The sequence below is a fragment of the Aythya marila genome, assembly GCF_965140915.1.
Source record: "Aythya marila genome assembly, chromosome: 1".
In the NCBI taxonomy this organism is placed as follows: Eukaryota; Metazoa; Chordata; class Aves; order Anseriformes; family Anatidae; genus Aythya; species Aythya marila.
The window spans coordinates 16,668,994-16,691,421 of NC_139042.1; the positions used below are offsets into that span (position 1 = coordinate 16,668,994).

The 22,428-nt window shown below is 41.6% G+C and overlaps 1 protein-coding gene across 1 annotated transcript in view; it reads right to left on the reverse strand.

Annotated features, from left to right (window-relative positions):
* Positions 1–10,696, reverse strand: part of GUCY1A2 (guanylate cyclase 1 soluble subunit alpha 2) — a 172,120-nt gene extending 161,424 nt beyond the window's left edge. The window contains exon 1 of the mRNA XM_082762492.1: positions 10,181–10,696. Coding sequence (XP_082618618.1) covers positions 10,181–10,468 — 288 coding nt within the window. The 5' untranslated portion in view covers positions 10,469–10,696. The remainder of the gene's footprint in view (positions 1–10,180) is intronic.
* Positions 10,697–22,428: the final 11,732 nt, after the last annotated feature.

The window sequence follows — 22,428 nt, forward strand, 5'->3', positions numbered from 1 at the left end:
GTGTGTGCTAACGCATGAGGTCCAAGTTCAGTATCACCTATTTGTTCCTTAAAATGGGCCCCTGGTCATCTTGCTTTCACAAAGTAAGCACAAGAACCTGTTGTGCCATGTTGTCCCCCAGATATTTTTCACTTCCCCCCTCTCCCCTCTCCCCACCTTCTCTTCAGACAATGTAGACCCTTCGCAAACAAACATAGGTTGAAGATAAGATAAGGAAGCCTGTTGTCAAAGACATCCTCACCCCACTTTGTCAGATAAATCCCTTCTTCCTCAGTAGTCTTTACTCCTCAGAGAGTGAGTGCATCCACAGAGATCAAAGCATTGCCAGCAACACCAGCTACAGGGGCTGCCTCACTAAATGTGTCCACTACAACCTTAGCCCTTCCCCCTCATCATCAGGATTAAAGAGACTCCAACTGGACCCCCAGGCCTTTGCCCTTGCCCTCAAAGCCATGTAGTCACTTCTGATGTCCTCAAGGTCTCCCCTGGCTGCATTGTTGGTGCCCACATGGACGAGCAGCAGGGTTCATAGTCAAAGGCCAGACAAGCCTTGGCAGCCTGTTTGCAACATCATGTCTGAGCTCCTGGCAAGCAGCAAACCTCCTGAGGCAGCAGGGCAGGCTGGCAGATGAATGCTTCTGTCTCCTCAGCAGACAGTTTCTGATAACTGCTACTCTCCTTTTTCTTGGAGCCTCCAGCAGTTGAAGCTCAATTGGCTCTGATGCCTCATGGCAAATAGGTCATCTCTCCCACCTCTTTCCAGGGCACTGCATTTTCTCCATAACTGCTGAACCACGGGTGGAAAAGTGTGCCTAAGTGTGTTGCCAGAAGTGATAAGCCTCCAGCCTCCCCCATCTCAGGAGTTTCCACCCTTGACCCTCAAGGCTTTTTCTCTAGTTGTCCCCCTTTCCTTGCAACATGGGGCTTAGGATCTTGGCTCTGCAGGACCTCTACAAAGCCCCCTCACCACTTCCTACAGATCTTCTGTCTGGCAACTCAGCAGCGAAACCAGAGCAGGATGCTGTCACACAGCAGCAGGCAGAGGTTCTGGCCATGGCATCCCACCATGACATAGCTGTCATAGCTGTGACTCCACCAGCCTGCTCTGTTGCAGTGCCCACCTTGCAGGATGCCCTTGGAGGGAAACCTGCCCTTCTCGCTTGACCTCAACCTGTTCTACAGTACTGCAAAACTGGTTCAAGACCTGAAGCTAGAGTAATAACTTCAGAGGTGTTTTTAAGACAAGCTGAGGAAAATGTTTATGAAGATATTTGTCTAAATGATCTTGAAGTACTCAATTTGATTTTTCTTACTCAGACAACTTCCTTTGAAAAAGCATTCTAGTTTAAACAGACATTGTCTGGAAAAAAAAAAAAAGAAAAAAAAAAAACTTTTTTTATTAATTTTCTTTCAACTTAATTGCCTTAGGTTTTGAAGACAAAGCGGAAAAGACTTCCACTTTAATGCATCCCTTGCTATAAATGTCTTTCCCAAGGCAATCAAATGTAAGCTTTCTCATCTCTTCTCTGAGGACAGAGACTTTGGCCTATTGCCTAACCATTGCCTGTTGCCTCTGAAATGTCTCTCACTTGATTGCAATGCCTTTGGAAGTAAATGGCCAACTGTAGGTACCCAAAAGTGCTGCCCAACTGTAGGTACCCAAAGTGACTCATTTCACCTTACTGTTGGCAACTAATACAAGACTCAGTCTTTGGAAATACTTGTTTCTTTTGTCTACATAGAATGTTGAGTGATTGTTTTAGACTGACACATCTTTTAAATGCTTAAGTGAGGACAGACAAACCCCACCATGCAGTGACAGTACTGCGCAGAGTATTCCAGATGACTCAGTTTAAATTTACATAAATGCAATTTCATATTCTCTGTCCCATTCTTTTTGCACCTTATGATGACCAGATAGTACTGGAGAAGAAAGGGACTGTATGGAATGGGAAGCTGAGAGAACAGCCAAACACACAGTTTCTCCTTAATCCTAACATGGCCTCAAAGATTTTCCCTGATGAAAGCTAAGTGGCTCCTAGCTGAACCTCAGAAGTGGTTTAACAGTCATGCTCTTAAGAACTTGAGTGCTACAAATTTTAAACATGAAAGTTGCACTGAAGAGCATAATAGTCTCAGCTAGAAACCACTTCACTTCTATCAGAATTTCTTCAGGGAAGTCTGTAAAGTCAGGGGGCTCCTCTAGACTCCTCTGCCATGGGGAGGTGCAATGTCCCTCCTAGAGGCATCACATACAGGAGAGACAAGTTACCACAGACCTCAGCCAAATCAGCACTTGGATGCTGAAAGCTTTAAGTGTTTCAAATTTGTAATGTTCAATCACTAATTCAGCAGATGTGTAAGATTTTAATTGTCAGCTTCACTGCTGGGCATCTCTCATTAATGAAAAACACTTCTTTTCTCATATTTCAAAACCAGCTCTAGTGAAGTTTCTGTGCATAGGTGATTACAGAGTTCTAAGCACACATGATTAAGTATGCACCTGGTCCATCTGGAAGGAAATAAATGGAAAAATAGCCAGTTTTATATCTGTTGGGTTTTTTGTTTGTATGTTTTCTTGGTTGTTGTTTGTTTGTTTGTTTGTTTGTTTCTTGTTGTTGGTTTTGTGTGTGTGTGTTGTTTTTCTTTTTCCAGTATTTACCCCAGGATCATGAAAGCAGTGGAAAGCTGTTCTTTCCCTACTCTTCTGGTCACCCAAATATTGATGTTAAAGAGGCAGTAAACAAAGAACCAAGGCTCCAGTTAAAGACAAACATTTATCAACATTTCCCAAATGTCAGGCATGCAGAGATAAGTATTGAAATTGCTGCAACTAGGGAAAAACAGAACTGAAAAATGAAAGAAGAGTTCCTTTGGCATCTGACAATTTTTATTGATGATGCAGAAAGGAGGCAGGCTCCCTAGCAGGTCCTCACAGATCCTGTACAGGTAGGAACCTTCCCCATCCCCTTCCCAATAGCTGAAGAATGGAATGAAAAGGCACAGGAAAAAAATAAAAAAAAAAAAAAATCAGAAATGGAGAAGCTGAGACCCAGCATAAGGAACTATTTGAGAATTTTAAAAGAATCATCTTTGGGGGTTTAACAGTGCTTTAGATAATCAGGAAAAAAAATATATATTTTTTTGCTCTCTAGCTTCTGAACCATTAGGATACACACACTTTTCTTCTCTGTAATTGTGCAAGCTAGAAGTTTATTTTTTCTTCATGAAAACCAGCTTCCTGATTCCAGAATTTTGTGATTTATATAAAAGCACTGATTGCTTGTGGATCAGCATGACTACAGCAGCACGCAGTGATCCAGATGGGATGAGGTAAAGGTACAGCACTGGAGCTCGGGGTCACTTTGCCTCTAAACCTGAGACCATTCTGCTCCTCAGTTTGTACAAACTGGGGTAGTCTTCGCAACAAAGTACTTGTTTGCATCAGAGAAAACACATTAATTTAATAAATAACATTGAGACCAAGAATTTTACCTCATACTATTTAATTGCAATAACAATGCAAACACTCCAAAGAAATAAAACAGAGATAACTAATAATTAGAAATTATAACTCCTGCATCCCCAGCTGCCTTTCAACTAGAAGCATCACAGATATTATGGATGGAAATTGCCTATTAGTTCATCTAGTCTAACTCCTCGACAGTGAGGGATAAATATCTCAGGGTGCTATCCATTATAATACCATCTGGGATCGCTTTGTTCATCTTTTGAATTTCAGCCATGTCTGGGAAGAATAGAAGATCCATTCTGTGCTGCAGAAAGAATACATTCACTAAGTGAGAGCATAACAGATAATCTACCTCCAATGCAACCTGTTTGATTTTAAAAGCAACTCACATCTACTACATAAAATCATTGGTGCTATGCTAGGAGACACGTAGGAAATAAAAGGCTTTACACATCAGTGCTTCTCAAGGAATTTCTTCTGCTGCACAAACCGACTGTCCTCAGCATAACAGGACCTAATTTCATATGCTCAGCTGCAAAGGTGCTTTGAGCTGTATGGAAGAACCACATTTTTATTTTCTTGTTTTTTAAAGTTTGCAAGCAGACATGTCTAGAAAAAAATTGGATATGAGAACTATTTCTTTTCCTCATGGCATAATATAACAGCCCTTAACATTAGCACAATTAGAAAGAGAGAGCTTGTCTCTGTGTTGGCTTTCCAAGTTTCACCAGGACTACACTGAGCTGCTGTGAAGCGGTACTTCTTTGCTCAAGTAGTTGAGGATGATGGATATTCACCCTTGTTTTGATGTAGCTATGACTGTATACTGCAATTTAGGGGCATATATTGATATGGTATCTGCTTCAGGCAGCAGAGATGCCTTCAAAATATGAATGTTTTCAGAGAAGTGTTTTTTTCCAAGCTCTGTAAAGTCAAGATTTCAGCTTGGGACTATACAAACATTAAGAAAGCAGCTATCACTATGGACAGTCTAAGTACTAGATGTGAAATATTCAAGGTCACCCTAAACAAAATTTCACCAAGGTCAATACAAGGCTGCAGTCCTCTGGGTACAGCTAAATTAATTTAAAAAAATATTTTATTTGCTGAGGCTGAGATGAGATGCATGAGATGTTTAGCCACCAAACAAGACAAACAAACAACACCCATCATGATTCTAATATTAATAACATTTCCCAGAATGTTCCCCGGCTCTGTTCCACACTATGAAATAGCAAATTGACTAGCTACAGGCTGCACATGTGGCCTCGTGTATGAGTTTTTTTTCTCTCTGGTAAGTTGAAAGTCTGACTTTATTTGTATTTTGAAAAATTAATCCTATTTGCTTCTTGAAATTAGAAACTGAGTTTCTCATTGGATGTGCCTTTCTCCACCTTTTTCAAGGCATTTTTTCCTTTGCACCCATCTTCCTGAGAAGGATGTTACTCACATAAAGCTCATCCAACATGGGCTATTAAGCGAATAAGCCAGTCACACTGCTGATATGGATATCACTAGCATTATCCTACTTCATTCACAAAGTTAGGCAGAAGTTATTCTTACAACAGTAAAGCTTAGGTATACCCGATGACTTAATGTGAGTCATAACAAGCTCAGAAGACTTGTGCAATCTTTTTTCAAACTTTCATGTAAAAATCAACACTACCTCTTGTACTAGTGGCAACAACTTGTTATTGCTCCCAGCAAGAGTAGTTATTCTTTAAGAGTAACTGGTAGAGGCTTATGATGAAACCGGGCTTGATTTGAGCTGCTACATTTGCACTTCTCCACCAAAACCCCACCTCCACTCGCTGGAGGTTTCATTTGCAATTAAACAATTTGAAGTTTCAGCAGTGACAGAATTAATAGCATGCACACTAACCTAAATGATAGTCTTTACATTCTTTTTTCTCCCATTGTCAGGAAAAGGAAAAAAGACAATTCTTAAATTCAATCTATTTGGCATAAGCCAGTAGCAGCTTCCTAATTTAAATAGGAGAAAAAAATAAATGTTCTTAATTTAATGTATCTTCAACTGAGCCTTTAAAGGATATCAGGAATAATTCTTCATGAACAGAAAAGTACACCAGAAGTGATTTCCACTTAATAATGTTTACAGTTCAAGAGAGATGTTACATAGGCCATTCAGAAAATAAAATCAACCAGAAATGTAAGTCTGTCTAATGCTGTGTCATACTGTAATTCTCTTTCCAGAAAGATCAGCACAGCGCTTCGGGGTACACAGTCTCCTCTGAATGCATGCCCAATCACTCTCCACTCCTTCAGGGTAGTCCATGCCCCTCAGATAGGAGCAGAGTATTTGACTTTTCAAATCAGTGACAAATTGTATTTTTTTTCTGATTTTGATTCTATTTTCAGCCTGGTATTGGATACAAGTCAAGATAGAACTGGAGCAAATGTGAAAATTGCTGCAAGGAACTAGAATTTAGTATGATAATAAAAGGCATTTCTAAAGAATAAAACTGCGTCCACTGGTGCCAGGATACCATTCCCATACAGCGGAGCCCTTAAAGGCAGAAAAACTGAGGATGAGAATAAACAGGAGACAGTATCATCGTCTGTAGTTATAATTAATCAAAATTTATGTCACAGTGGGTGTAAAAATCATCCTTTAAAATAGAACACAACAATAAGGCTGGAACTAAAAGAAAACTATATCATTAAATAATCTTGTGACATACATTTATTTATTGCAGCTGATTTCTTAAAAGCAAGGGCATAAATCAATGTACCTACCGAGTTCCTAGCATTTTATTATTTATCTCCAAAAGTGCGAATGCAGCCCAGTAAGAGGGGCACCTACTTGTCTTGAAAGCTGCTGGATCTAGCTCATATTTCTCTGACAAGGTATAAAAGCTAAAATTCTTCAGTGGTGGAGGTTCAGAGGACGGAGGACAGCAGGGATGTCTGCCCAGCTAGGAGCATGATTTAGGTGTTTGACTGCCGTTAGGGTGGGTAGGAGCTGCCTACACAATTACAGGCTCCGCTTTGTGGGAACATCAGAGGGATGAAAAGCTGTGAGAGGGCAGAGCCAACATGGAGCAATACACATTGGCCATGATCTCGTGAGATAAAGGAGCCACAAGAGCAGAGTGTGTGCAACACCTGGACCCGGGGTTTCTCATGCTGAGTGGCTGTGTTTGGTCCCACAAAACATCACCTTCCCAGCCAGGTGCCAAGCACAGCCTATGCCAGGCACAGCTGCTTGTCCTGAGTCTTTGGGCTGCAGCACCCGGCTGGCCAGTGAGCCTCAGCCCTCCTGCTGAGTGCCACAGCTCGCCCGGTGAAGCTGGCCTTCAGGTGGGACGCGGGGCAGCAGCTCCAATAACTGTTTGGTATGTGCACAGCTCGCCTGCTCAGGGAAGCTGCTGCCAAAAGCTGCCTCCCTCCTCACATCCACACTGCTCTGCTTGCCCTTCCCCTACAAGCCCTACTCACAAACAGCCGCAATAGGGTATATATTGAGCTCTGCTCATCCTCCTCACCACCAGATTCTCTTCTCTGAATTATGCAGCTGCTTTGGTGGGAGGTGAACCTTGCTATCCTCTTATTTCTGGCTATTAAAAAAGAGAGTGTTTGGGGTAAGCAAGTTCCAAACGAACAGCGTCCATCCTTCAGCCATCCAGGCATGTCAGAAAACCTTTAAGAACCTACAGGAATGTAAACCGAACCTGTGGTGATTGAGGATCAGGCCCTTATATCCTCTAGAATAACCACGTCAGGAAAATCTCTAAAAATGCATTTAAGAGAAAAGTTGGAAGATCACATGTGCTGGAAAGTGCTAGAAGCTGTCCTCCAGGAGCAAGCAGAAGAGGCTGGATTGAAACGTGCAAACCTAAGGTTTCACTTTTTAATTTTTTTCCCATTGTTCCACCAGAAGTAATAGTTGTGCAATCACGCTCACCTAAATTTGAGAGCAAGATTGCAAGTGATACAGAATGTAATAACTTCTTTTTCACTGTATTTGAGTATAAAATATCTCAAATACTTCGTTACAGCATTTTAGTCTACAAAATCTGCCTTTCCACTGACAGTATGTTTGTACTCATGCTCATGAATGCATTGCACAGAAGATAATATTTTCATATTCTCTTTTGCACTACTGCTCCTCATAACATCTAGCCTTCTTGCACAGCCCTCTTGCCATGCTGTCCTATGGACATTCCTTACTGTACAGCTCCTTCACCCCCTGGATGCTCCTCCTGCTCAGATCAAGATTCTGAGCATCCCCGAGCAGCTCCCTGCTACTGAGACTGAAACAACGTCACCTCTGCAGTATTAAACACACAGAGAATTTTTTTTTGGTGAAAACACAAAAATTAAATTTTAGTCAGTATCTCAGTCCTAGCCATCAGCAAAGGAATGCACAAAATTAAGGCTAAGTATGAATATCAGGAACCTGTAGCATCCTTCAACTTTGAAAGTGCTCAGCACTGGGATGGGGACAGATTACTGCAGCATTAATGCTGGAAGTGAACATATCAAACCATTGCAGGCAATACATATAGCATGTATATTCACACACACTTGTACGTGCATCCATACATGCTTATATAATTAACAGGGATCTATTTTTATAGAATTATGGAATAAAAACATATCTACACCTATAGAAAAGAATTAAAGCTGTTCATTCAGAAGGAACATATGTGACTGCACCCTTCAGACTTGCCTTTTAATTTTAAAAATAGTGAGTGACTCTCATTTGACACTAATTTTATAGGAAAAGTAATTTTTTTAACTTGTAATTGAAGTTATTCCTGATTTATATTAGCAGATGCTACAAAATAATCAGATTTGAAGTGTTAGACAGATGGTAACTCAACTTGTTGCAAGAAGGCAGATATTCAGCAGCACAGAAAAGATTCTCAACAAGGGAAAAAATGCACGTAAATAGCAAAGCACCCGAAAAGTGATTTCTCAGAGTCAAGAACAAAAGAATGCGGACCAATTCTTTTCTTACACCATCACTGTGCCAACATGACTTTTCTGACTTGAATCACGTTAATTTATGTCAAAATGTGGAAGATGGGAATGAAGCAGTAGTTACAATGCCAAGATATAAAGGAAGGTTTTGAACAATATGTATCATATGAATCCCATATTAAAATAAAATAAAATATGCAGATTTCAGCAATATGGGCTGTTATAATTATCTCTCAGGGAAGCCAGTGGAAACTATTGTTTGGGACATCAAGGCGAGGTTGGAAGAAATTTTTGCATTCTTATATGAAATTTCTCTGAGAGCACAAAGGAAAGAGGACTGTAAGACCTATCAAAGTTTTTCTCATCTCTCAAGTCACAGAATGTGTTTATTTTTCAAACAAATTCAATAACACATCAAAGCTGTAAAGCTGTAGTTGTCTTTTATAGCATTTCCCTACATGAGGTAACAGTCAAAGCTAGAAAAATACAAATACTAAGGTTATCTAAAAATACTGCACTGAGCTACTTCAGAATACTTCAAATATTTTGGGTAACACATGCTCTAATTATACCGTTGTATTATTATCAAATTAAATAGCTTCATTTTTTTTTGTACTAAAACAAGACAAGCCACCTGAGATATCGTCTATTAATTTCAGCACTACAAGCCCAGATTCCCAATAGAGAAAAAAAAAAAAAATCAATGGGAAAGAAAAGTCTTTACTGAAGCCGGATGACTATTAGCTATACAATGCACTGCTAACTTCTCCCCTTAAACAGCTTGTCTACCCTGATCTAGCTGGTTCAAGCAAGACTGAACAGAAAAGAGTACATTAGAACCAAAGCAAACCAATAGCAGATGGTGACTCGACTCGTAAGTAATTTCTGAAGCTGAATAAGAACATGCCAAAAGATATTCCAATGCCACAAAATTTAGCAGATGCAGTTGTCTAACAGATTAAACTACTTGTTGCAATTAACATTTTATGCCTTTACATGTTATCTCAGAAAGCAGCAAGCATTCAGTTGCAGCTGAAACTTTATGAGGGAAAAGTAGTGATGGCCACAGAGGTACAGATAGGAGTGTAGGATGACCGTGATGGTAGGGCTGGAGAACAACCTTCTGTCTGTTCTCCATGAAATTACCGGGATTCCTGAGCCATTGCTTTCAGACTCCCAAAGCAATGCCGAAGTACTTGATGGGTTCAACCCAAATTCACTCTTTATTTTAGCTTGCACAATGCTTCACTGACTCTCGGCTACAGGTGTAACTATCGAGATAACCACAAGTCATGGATTTCAAAGAACACTTACAAGAAACTGATGCCTCGGGAATGCCTGTGCATCCGTGAGGCACAGGGCAATCTGTTGCTGAAATATTTCTGACCGGCACGTCAAAACTTTCTTTTTACCTCGCTCGGTATGGGAAAGCCCTGTAAATGCACCAAGTTCACGTCTCCTGTATGGAAGAACGAGCGTGCCACGCACCGTGTAAACGCACGCAACTTTTCACCCCGAATTGTCGCTCGCACCATGTCGCGACAAGAGGCTCTCACGACCCTCCTCCACGCATCAAGAGGCTGCCAGGACATGCCTCATTCCCCTCTTCCCCTAAAAACCCTTTATCCTTCACCGGTCCCACGACCCATCGCGGGCCCGGCCGTGGGCAGGGGATGCTCCGGCAGCCCGGGACAAGCCGAGCGGAGCCCCGCAGCCACCGGGGGGCTGCGAGGCAGGGCCGGGGGGTCGCGGAGCACTCACCGCGGGGGCGGTCAGGCGGCGGATGCTCTCGCCCAGCGAGTCCAGGTTGACCCGGCGGCGGCGAGGAGCGCGGCGAGCACCGGCGCTGGCCGCGGAGGCGGCGGAGCCGGCGGCGGTGATGGAGATGGATGCGGCTGCCAGGGACGGATCGGAGGGGCCGGGGGGGCTGCGGCTGCCGTTCCAGCAGAGGCGGGACAGGGGACACTCGCCCTCCTCCTCGGGGCTGGTCTCCGGGCAGTCGGAGCCCAGCGAGCTGAAGGACTCGGAGGAGATCTTGCGGCGGGACATGGTGCCGCGGGGCGCCGGGGCTCAGCGCAGCGCGGCGGGCAGCCGCGGCGGGCAGCAGCGCCGAGCCGCGGGGCGCCGGGGGCGGCCGCCTCGCATGGCCGCGGGGTGCCCCCGGTCGGGGGGGCTCCGGGGCCGGGGTAGGGGTCGGGGCCGGCTCAGCCCCGCTCCCAGCTCCGCGCTCGGCCGGGGGCAGCGCGGGTGCGGCGCCGGGAGGCTTTAAAGCGGCGGCCGCTGCCCTCCTCTGCCTCGCCGCCCTCCCTCGCTCTCCCCTCCCCCGGCTCCCTCGCTGCTCCGCGGGGATCACGTGTTGTTTGGAGCCCTTTCCTCCTCCTCCTCCTCCTCCATCTCCATCTCCTCCTCCTCCTCCGCCCGCCTCCCCCCTCCCCGCCTCTCGATGCCGATGTCCCCCCTCAAGGGGCTGGCGGACACCCGGGACCCTCCCGCTGCGGGCATCCCGACCCTAACCCCGACCCCAAACCCGACTCCAAACCCGGCCCCGACCCCAAGCCCGGTCCCGCCGCCTGCCGGCCCGGCGGTGCTGGACAGCTCCCTGCAAAGCTCCCCGAGCCCCGGCTGGCGGCGCCTCCGAGGGCGAGGGATGCCGGCCCTCCGCGCCCGACAACTTTTCCGAGCGGCTTTTCGTGGGAAAATCACGGTGTTTGAGGGAAAAAAAAAAAAAAAAAAAAAAAGGAGGCTGCAGCGCGCTCGTCAGGTTTCAGAGGCAAAAGTTGCTGCCGTCTCCCTGCGAGCGCTGCCCCTGCTAACGCTGGGGTCGTGTCTGCAAAAAGAAAAGGGCTGCGTTCCGTCCACAGCTCTGTGCTCCGAGAGGGAAAAGGAGACGGGTGGAGGAAACTAAGCAGGGGAGCTTGGATGTAGGATGACACCCCTAAAGACTATGCAAGGGGTCTCCTTCCCTACCCAAGCAGGCAGGTTAAAGGAACCTGGAGAGTTTCTTGGCAGCCGTGTTTGTCCCATGATTGTAGTTCTTGGCAGAAAGGCTGCGAGATGTGATCTCAGTGGTGTGGTTCTTCCTGCCATCCAGCCCGTCATTGATTTACCTTCAGTTAAACAAATCTTGTTTTAAAAGGCAGTCTTTTTAGGATAGTTTTTACTCTACCTTTCCCCTATATTAGGGCATACATTTTACCTCTTCATCCTGTTAAATGTTTGAGCTTAGCCTAAACAAAAACTCAATGAGAGACTGGGAAGATCTCTACAGGCATGGAGCAGCCCTTGAGCATGGCCCGAGGCAGCACAAATGCTGTGTCTGCATCCAGAAGGGACACGGGGCTGTGGCTGAGCAGGCTGCTTTTAACTAGGACAAGGCAGCCCTCGCTGGGGTATTTCAGTGTCATCATCCCTGGCTCTCTTGGCTCACCCAGTTTCTATTTCGATTTTCTTCTTTCTATAGGAATATATATGGAGTGAGAAAAACAATGGGTCTCCTTTTGCCATGGCACAGTTTTTAAATCTCTGCAGCTTGAAGCCTGAATGTTGAAAGGATGTATAATAAACTCAGGGTGGTCCCTGCTGCCTTCTGGTCTCTTATAAATGTTACACTTGGGATGACAGACAGACAGACTTTCTTTTGCAATCTTGGTGACCCCCTGGGTAGCATTGGGACAGGAATCATAGATGTCTCCGCTTGAAAATTAATCCACACATGAACCTTCAAATCTGTTGTCCTCCTCTGTCTTTCCACTACTGAATAACAATATTCATCAGTACCTCAGCCCATAGAAGACAAGTTTTAATACCTTTTCTGTATTCCCTCTAAAGAAATGCTCCCTTTGCAAGAGTCTCTGAGGCCTGGCTGCACTCACTGTGCCTGCCCTCCACACCAAGCTCCTGTCATGGAGGGGATTTGGGCATTTAGGATTTAGCATTTTTTAGTGGCTGGGAGGTGTCCTTTTGGTGCTAACCACTCACACAAGCACAGGACGCTCTGTGTTAAGGTGATAACTTCTCTCTCATGCTTCAGGTTTCATTACTTATTTCCTTCTGGTAGACCAGTCCTCAGCAAAGGAAGCTTCCACTGGTTTCCTGGAGGCTGCAGTAACAGGGAAAACTGGGCAAGAGCTATATGGTTTAGTGTTGAAAATGCAAATGCATATTTATAAGCCTAAACTGCTAAAATACCCAAGTGTTAACTGGTTCCATGTGCAGTACTTCAACTGTAGGACTAGGGTAAGCAACTTGCTCGTGGGCATATTTGCATTTTATTCAGCCCTGGGGAAATACACTTGCAAGAAGACAAAACTGACATTTTTAAGCCTTCCGTTTCCACTTTTTCTTGGAGCAAAGTTTAATGTAACAGTTCCCAGTGCAACTTATCATTGGTGTTTGACAGCACTCTGAGTTGCCCTTGCAGCATTAAAAATGACTTTCGTTATGCCACTCATGACCATATTCCTTTGGTGTCTGTAATGTGGTGACCCTGAAATGGGAAGGGAAATGCTTTGCTTCAGTGAATGTTCCTTAGGTCAGGATTATTATAAATGAATGCACTCATGTACCAAAGCAATTCCTTTCAAGAATATAAAAGGCATTTCCCTTCAGCATCTAAACACTGGAGTTGACCATTCAGAGTAAAAGATGCAATTAGGGCTTCAAGGCTTCTATTGCTCCAGCTGAAGCAGCCTTTTGGTTAAGCCTGGACTCAGTGTCGCTGTTCACTGGCTATTTTGCTCAGCTTTAGTCTTTAGCACTCATGGAAGATATAGCTGCTACAGTCAGAGATGTCAGTGATCTGCCTACTGCAACTCTTTTTGGGATTCCTGATATTAAAATACATGAAATCAGTTAGAGACACCAGCTGGAAAAGTACCAAACACCATCACAAGATGTCTTGAGCTAAAGAGGAATGGCCAGCAGAAGATCCAAGATGATGGATCCAGGTCCTGGAGGTCAGCCTGGTGAGGCCAACAAGTCACTGAGACCCTGGATAGTTTTTTCTCATTTTATTCCTTCTGATCAAGATACAACCTTGGCAAAAGCTAAATACCACAGAGGGCTGCTTCGTCAGATAGTCGAATGCCTTTGACAGCACATAGACAGCTACAGCACGTAAGAGAACAAATGTTCTTCTTTTATACATGTCTTACCAGCCTAAATTTGCAGTTGGCATATTATTGGATGAACAGCAGACATGTCTGTAAAATGTATAAGGTTCACCAAAGTAGCGCCTGTAAAACTTTTCTATCATGCCACAACAGAATGCAATTTATGTGTCCCACATGTCTTGCAGACAACTTGGAGAAAAATACGAATATTTTTAATTTTTGTAAAATCTCTACCATATGATAGTTTCTAAGATATTGTTTTTAATGCACAAATCTTTTCTAAATTTTTTTATATTTTCAAATTTTTGTCTTGGTTCTAGTAAGCAAAACTCACAAGACTTTGTTCAGACCTGACATAAAACACATCATCTTTAATTTCTGACATGTTACTTCATCATTATTTATTCATGATTTTTACTTATTTATTAATAAATCAACATTTCTTACCAGATATTTCCCTCCAGCATCACATGCTAGAGTTTTGATATCATTTTTATTTTCAAATGCTGTCTTTTGGCAGTTCAAAAAGCCTTAGACAATTTAAATGATAAAAGCAACTTCATCATCATGTGTTTCATTGTCCTATCTGCATTTTTTAAGGATATGCTAGTTGCAGAGCCAGCAGAAGAAACTATTTCAATGAATCCCACCTAGGGATTACTTGCATATATCACATATATTACTTAAATATTTCATATCATTTCACCTAGTACATTATATGTCTTTTTATAATAATCTTTTTATAATACTGCTGAACATATAAGTACTTAATTTTCCTTTAATAGAAAAGATTTTTGTCCCAGGATCAATGTCTCCCACTGAGAAAGTAAACATCTGTTTTGCAAAGCATTTCTGAAGCAGCAGGAGACCATTATCCTGTGACAACATTCTATTACAATTACTTTATTGCAGTCAGGCAAAATGAGTGATGTGAAGCAAATTTATTCTTTTTTCACATTCTGCCAAACCTTTCTGTTCTCTATCCAATGACTTCCATCTGGAGTATTGCCTGGAAGGACGGCTGGGGCATTCTGCCATTTGTCATTAATGATCTGTTGAATTACGATTGGCTTAAAGAACAGATCAATTTTATGTTTCAGCTACTCAGAAATAAAGTTCATCTGCAAGACAGAGTGGATTCACATTGATGAAAGCTGATGTTCTAGTAATCAGGTATATTTGAGTCCATCATGTTGCAGTGTGTTACTGAAGGAGTATATAATTAATCTTGTACTGTGGGATGATCCTACATAATGAAAGCAGCAGAATCTGGACCTTAATGGTCATAAAACACCCTAGTCTTAGCACACTCTAAAAGTAGAGTTTTCCTCTTATGAATGAGAAAAGAAAGTACAGATGAGTGATTCCATGATTCTCACATTACATAGCAGATCAAGAGCAGAACTGGGAAAACCTTGTTGCCTAATCTAATTTCAAGATAAAGTTACTCAGAATCAGTTTCATTTGTTCTCTTATCTCATTAAAAATGTGGGAGGAAACTACTGAATGAGTGGGGGGGGGGGGGGGAACGAAAAAAAAAGGAATGCTCAAATAACAGTGCTTTGACTCAAATCATTAAGTCAAACTGGGACTGCAAATATCAGGGAGAATTTCTGAGGGCATACAGCTTCAACTAATTGTCTAGAAGGAACACAGAGATGACTAAACATTCAGTTTTTAAAATTTATAAATTGTAAAAGAAAAAATATAGTGTGGCACTCACTACCTCTTATTTCCATTTGACTTGCACAGAGAGCCACATTTACTGAATTCAACACGGGGTGACATAAACTGAACCTTTTCTTGATTAGCAGCTCTTCTGTATCTTGAGGTTTTTACCCTGAGAACAGCAGGTAACTGTGGCTTCTGTCTCAGAGTTACCTATGAGCCTCACCAATATTTATTTAAAGCTGCAAAACAAGAAGATGCTGATGGGCTACTACATGGTGTATAGCCACCTCAGCCCAGCACTCTGTAGTTTAGTCAAGCCACTATTTATAGAACAGCTCCCTACAGAAGTCACTTGTTTTCACCCTTGCAATCACATTTATTCCAGATAGATTTCCTACTATACACAGTTTTTATTGAGGAGATTAATGTCATCAATCAGATCAGACCAACAAATATATAATAGTAGCTACATGTGAGATTAAAGCTGTATTGTATTGGGAGTTCAGACATTTTTTGAGACTTCTGGAGCAGCTCCTTGCACTCTTCACAGACCACATGAATCCAAGTCCACAAGGACTTTGAGAACTTCTTGTGTGCTAGGCAGAGGCTGAATTAAACCAAGATGTCCATGTTTTCTGAAATGGCTGTTTGGGCTGCCTCATCTCTTGAGGGAAGGCAGAGTTGATGCCCATGAGACAGGTTGCCCTTCATGTCCCAGGGCTCTGACTTATTTGTAGAAATTCCCTTTGGTGGTCTCTCACACAGCACATAATACCTTCCAGGTATGACTTGCTCCCATGAAGCAAAAAAAGGAATAAGAGGTTTATTTATATATAGCTTTAGCAACAGTAGACAGAGAGGGGGAATGTGCTCATGCATATAGATTTAGATAATAAGAAACAATTTGAATAGTACATGAGAAATAAAAATTATATACAGTATCTACCAACATGGTATTATTCTCTGAAAAAGTCAGCCAAAATATTGTCCAAATTAAATAAATAAATAAATAAATAAATAAATAAATAAATAAACAAATAAATCTTTATTTATAAATCATATAAAATCTATTGAAATAAAATTTACTCTGTTTCACCCAGAGATGGCAAATGAATGGAAAAGTAATTTCTGCAAGCAGGTTTCCAAACGAATGTTGCTCCTTACAATGCTGGTAGAACTGTCCAAGCCTGTTTAACTAAGGATGAAATTCTTACAACTAAGGTTGTAACTTCCAAGCTAACCTAGCACTGCAGCATGGTTTTAAGCACTTAGTGGTGTTCAGGAACTTCCCAGATGTTCATCTCTCTAACCTGTTAATGTCATAGCTACTTGTAGAGAAAGAATCTTAAAAAGAGAAATTTTTACAGTAGCTGCAAAATCTGGTGGCTGAAGTTTTAGCATCTGTCCAGGAATCTATCTATTTCTTCTGTTTTCTTGCATTTTTAGTTCTTCAAAATTTAGTTGGACTTTTTCCTCATTCTTCTCTGTCACTTGACTCCTTATAACATGGCTGCAGGTAAATACTAAGGTAAATGTTTTTCCTGTCATTTGGTTCCTGTCACTTTGTTTTAGTGGTGGAATGCAACCTTCAAATATGAGTACTTGTGTTACTCAGAACACTGTCACTCTGGCTGATGTTACTTACCATCAGGGCACCACGATTTCATATTTCAAGGTTCCTTGTGTTCTTTGCAAAACAGATCATCATGTCCCTGAGGAACATTTCTCTGCAGAGAGTAGCATGAATACTAATGGGAAAGCTATACACTGAGAGGGTTTAAATAATATATCTTCAATGTTAACACAACTGGAATCAAATATATACATACATATATATATGTAAGCAGTGCACACTTGCAGTCCAGAAGGCCAATTGCATCCTGAGCTGCATCAACAGATGAATGGTCAGCAGGTGGAGGGAGGTGATTGTCCCCCTCTGCTCTGCCCTCATGAGGCCCCACCTGGAGTCCTGCATCCAGGTCTGGGGCCCCCAGCACAAGAAAGATGTGGGGCTGTTAGAGTGGATCCAGAGGAAGGCCATGAAGATGATAAAAGAGCTGGAGCACCTCTCCTGTGAATAAAGTCTGAGAGAGTTTGGGCTGTTCAGCCTGGAGAAGAGAAGGCTCAGGGGTGACCTCATTGCAACATTTGAATAATTAAAGGGGGCTTATGAAAAAGATGGAGAACAGCTTTTTACTCAGGCAGACAATGACAGGACAGAGCAGAATAACTTCAAACAAAAAGAAGGGAGATTTAGATTAGAGGTTGGGAAGAACTTACCTACACTACCTACTCAGAGGGTGGTGAGGCCCTGGCACAAGTTGCCCAGAGAAGCTGTGGATGCCCCATACCTGGAAGTGTTCAAGGACAGGTTGGACAAGGCCCTGGGCAACCTGGTCTAGTGGGTGGGATCTCTGGCTATGGCAGGGGAATTGGAACTGGATGTTCTTTAAGGTCCCTTCCAACCCAAGCTGTTCCATGATATATATAATTTTAGCTTCGTATTTGGTTTGAACTGACTAAAATGTTCGGAGTGGTGGAGGTGGTGGGGGGAGACCAGAAGAAAAGGAAAATATGAGGAAAAAAAGCACAATTCTTCTCTTTACAAAATATACTTATTTGATTCTCAAGTTATTTTGTGCAAAAAGATCTGACAAAGGTAGGTTACTATGAGGGAATCACACATCGGGGGGAGCTGCAATGTGTTTGCCATAACATCACTATTTCACTTTCGTAGCACGCTTCATTACAAACTTGTCAATGTGATTTGCAAGCAATTACAAAGCAAATGCCTGTAATGTGAATAAGGCTGAGCAAACATCTGAGATTTCATGGTAGATTTAAAAGCATTGTGGGCCCAATCCAGTAGGCAGTATGCAGTTTTCATCACTACCAATACTGTCTGAGGCACTCAGCACCTTGCCGAAGGACCTTAGGACTTCTCTGAATCAGTCCCTGGGTGAGTCAGACTCAACATTTTTACGGCGAAAAAAAATCCACAGGCAAGGTGAATATTGCTGTAATAGGAATTTAACTGCTTGTGGTAATGCAAAAATAAAGTCTAACTACAAACAACACTTAATGCTAAAGGAATAATGTTTTAAAAAAATGTTCTCTTTAGGTTAATAAAACAGATGAGCAAAGTATTTTTACTGCAAAGTGCCATTAAGGGTCTGAAACAATCGAACTGAGTCTTAAGAGAATATCTTTAACATTTTGCTTTTAAAGCCAATGCGTAAGCTAGATTTATGGAATACCTCTCTTAAAAAGACAAAGTAGTTCTAACCTTTCACTGTGGGGGTGCACCCAAGTGCCTGGTTTGCAAACAGAGTGAACAAGATGGTTCTGGTCACCTGTCTATTAAAGTTTGCCATAAAATCAGTTTTTCACAATTATTTTGGTTAAAGTCAAACCACAAAAGTGAAAAATATCTTTTGCAAAGCAGTGAGAAATTGATTCAAAACTAAAAATGAAAGTAAGTACTAATATAGCTGTCTTGAACTATTTTTAGTACCAATCTGTGCACAATTTGAAGCACCTGTAAAATATCATGCCCTGTTTTTACCATGAACTGAAATGTATGCCTACTGCATCATCTCAAATTCACTATACTGTTTTGTCTTCATGCATGAGGTTTTTCTTCAGATAGTGTCAAACTTTCCATCCATTGACAATAGCTTAACACTTTATATGATTCAACATGAATAAGGTGTCAAAAATGTTAAAAAAACAATTTCTGTGTTAGTTGGATACAAACACAACACAATGAAAATTCATTGCAGCAGAAGGAAACAGATTAACACTGAAAACATCCATACTACCTCAAACAGCATTTCTCTGGATGTTGAGAAGCATCTTGAACTTGCAGATCAAAAGTAGGAAAATGTTCATGGCATTGCATTGTGGTATGTTCGTGGTATTGTGGTATTAACCTATGCAGTTCATTATGCATCAGAAATTACTTTTTACTTGTCCCAATTGAGTTACAAATGGCTTAATGTGGGCAAGATTTGAAAATGGAAGAGAAAAATGTGAAATCACATTAAATGAAATTATAAAGACATGAATAGATGTTGTGGTTCTGGCTGGGTTATAGTTAATCATACAAGCCTCTACGAAGAAAGATAACTCTAACTCTGAAATAAGAAACACTGCCATTGCCATTTGTATGAAAATAAAGAAACTTCATATATCAAATAATTAAATTTGTGTTAACATTAACATAACCAAAAAGTTCCTAAATAAACAACTTTTTAAAGCTGGAAAATAGTTCATGGAAGCACTGTGCTACTGTCTGTGTCTGCTGCTGCCAGTTATTCTTAAACATTTAAAATGCCAAAAATTTTGTTTCTTCTTCTTTATCATCCTTTCCTTCCCTGGTCTGTTCACCCTTAATTACAAAAAAAAAAAAAAAAAAAAAAAAAAACACAAACAAACAAACAGAAAAAAACAGTCAATGTATAGGTCATTAAATATTAATAACAGTAAAATCTCGATTCATATAAGGGTACATGCATATAAAACAGCAGCAAAATGCTTCTTATTCTCCTATTGGTAAGGCAAGTGTACCTGTTAATATGGAGCAAAGCAGTTTCATCACAATCTGAGCACTTGAGACATATCTGGGAAGAGAAGAATTTTCAGGGTAATTGGGTTTTAAATAGTGTGAAAGGTCTTGTGAGGAGACTCTGCTGAGAGAAGTTTCAGCCTTGGTGGAACAGAAATATAGGTGTTAGAGACCGGCACAGAAAAAGATTTAATGTCACAAGAGGCAAATTAGAAATGGACAGGTAAAGGAGTCAAATATAGATATATGACTTACCAGAGCAGAAAGTTCTGCCAACTATAACTTGCCCACTTCAAGCTCACTTTTCATGTCTTCTTTGGATATTACTGAAAGATCCAGAAAAATTCTGGTTTTACATGAAATGAGAAGTCACTCCAAGGAAATTTCTGCTTCTTGCAAACTGCTCATCATTATGTACTGCTGAGTAGCTGTATGCAATTCCACATTAAGAAATTTAACAGTATAAAACTTCACTTTGCTAGGAAATTCTGGCAAAGGAAACTTCAATCAACATTAGAAGTCTTACACTCTTCCTTAGCTTTCTTTGACTTAAAAGGGGGATTTGACTAAGAGAGGACCACAAGATTTGTGTTCTTCATTTCTTCTACTGAAATCTTTTGGTCTATTTCACTGTTGATGAGACCAATGTGTATAATGCATACATAAGACTCTACATTGAAGACAACACTAATAATAGAGTTTTATTATTTTAGAGAAGGGGGATTTATTGGTTTTGAGTGCTTTTTGTTCCAGGTAAGAAAACAAATATGACTAACAGAAGGAAAATCAGGCTCTACTGGGAACAGTAGAATCATAAACATGAGAGCAAGAGAATTTTAAAAGGTGAGGTTATAAATATCTTACTGCTGGGGAGACCTGTGGAGAGTTTGCATAATCTTGGTGAGAATGAGAAGAGCAACAAGCCATTATACTTGCAGGAAAAAATGTCAGAAGCAGCAGTATTCACCTTGAAATCTAGAGGAGGAAGTAGAGAGAGTGGGGAGAGGAGCTCCCAAGGTATCAGGGAGCATCACTGCTCTCCTCAACATCACAGTCCAGGGCTGAGGAGACACATTTACTTGGACTCTATGATCCATGTAAGTTCCTTCCAGCTTGCGGTATTCTATGATTATCTGATTCTCTGTTAGAGCTGCTCATGCTTTAATGGAGCTCATGGGGTGCAAGCCTGCCCCGCCATGGCCATGCCTGTCCCCTGCTTGTCCCAGCACCCAGCACCTTCCAACCACCCACTCAGCACCCTCACAGGCACTGCAGCTCCCAGCTGTCCTGCAGGCTGCCAGGCTTGGTGCAACAAAGAAAACTAGGGGGTTATCACTTCAGCACTGGGGGAGAAAACACCAGGACTTCTGCCCATCCCTGCTCAGCAGCTTTTCTGCACCTTTGCAACTGTCAGATGAACTCCACAAACCTTACATCGCATGCCTCTCCCATGAGGGCTGCCCACTGGTGTGAGACACCCTGTATGGGATCCCATGGTGGTAGCATTACTCATCACAACAGCAAAGGATACCTCCTTTTCAAGTCTCAATTTCTGGGAAGAGAAAGTGACTGAAATATACAGTAGGGAAAACTTTCCAAGAACTGTCCTCTTCTGAAAAGGATTGCACAGAAAAAAATAAAGGTTTTAGTTGCAAAATTCCATTATTCATTATAGGAGGATTGGAAGTGGAAATTAAGAATGACCATGCAGCAGTGTGGAAGATCAGTCTTCTTTGAGAGGCCATTAAACAAAAAGAAAATAAATGTCACCAATGACCAAACACATGTTAAATCCTTGATATTTTTCTATCCACTTAGAAGTCAGAGACTTCCTGAGGGCATAGCAAAAGGTACACGACATTGTTACAATTCAACTACATTCAAAGTCTTAATATTTGAATGGCTCATAGTAATTATTTCATTTAAAACATTTTCAGGAAATAAAATAAGAAAGGATTCAAAATAGATGCAGAGAAAAGGAAGAGACAAAGAAAAACAGGGAAAAGAGAAACAGAAGATGAAGACATGGAGAACAGTGATGAGATGGGCAGCAACAGAGCAGTCCTTGGCATAAGTATATTGCCCAAAAACCTCAATTACTGTAGTGTGAGGGTACAAGTCAAAAATAAGTAATGGTAAAAGCTAAACATCCACTGATTCATTTGGCCAAAAGCAAAAGCCTGGAATGTAGGCATTTGCCTTTCACCTTCACTGCTCTTTATAGTCAATGCACAGAAATAGGCACTTCTGCAGGAAGGGGGGAATTATTTCATCCCAAAATAGATGGCTACAAATAGGTCAAGTGAATCATTTCTTGAAAATACCTACTTCTCTTGATCAACTCTGAAAAGAACCTAGGGTTAGTCGTTTCATTGTAAATGTTTATACCATAGATAGCTGTAATTAAGTGAGGTGATCCTTTCCCAACCACTATGCAAAGATGAGATTACTCTCTTCATCTTTGTATGCATCCCCCATCAAGTCAGCAACAGCTCTTCTGTGGATTTTTATTCCAGCTCACAGACTGGATTTTGGTCCACTGCACCTAACAGATTGTATTATGTATGTTTCTTAGGTAATACAAAGTTAAATTTACTGCAGTCAAATACTAAAGTAGAAACTGAAAAACAAAATAAATTACAATAATGCCTCAGGAGGCA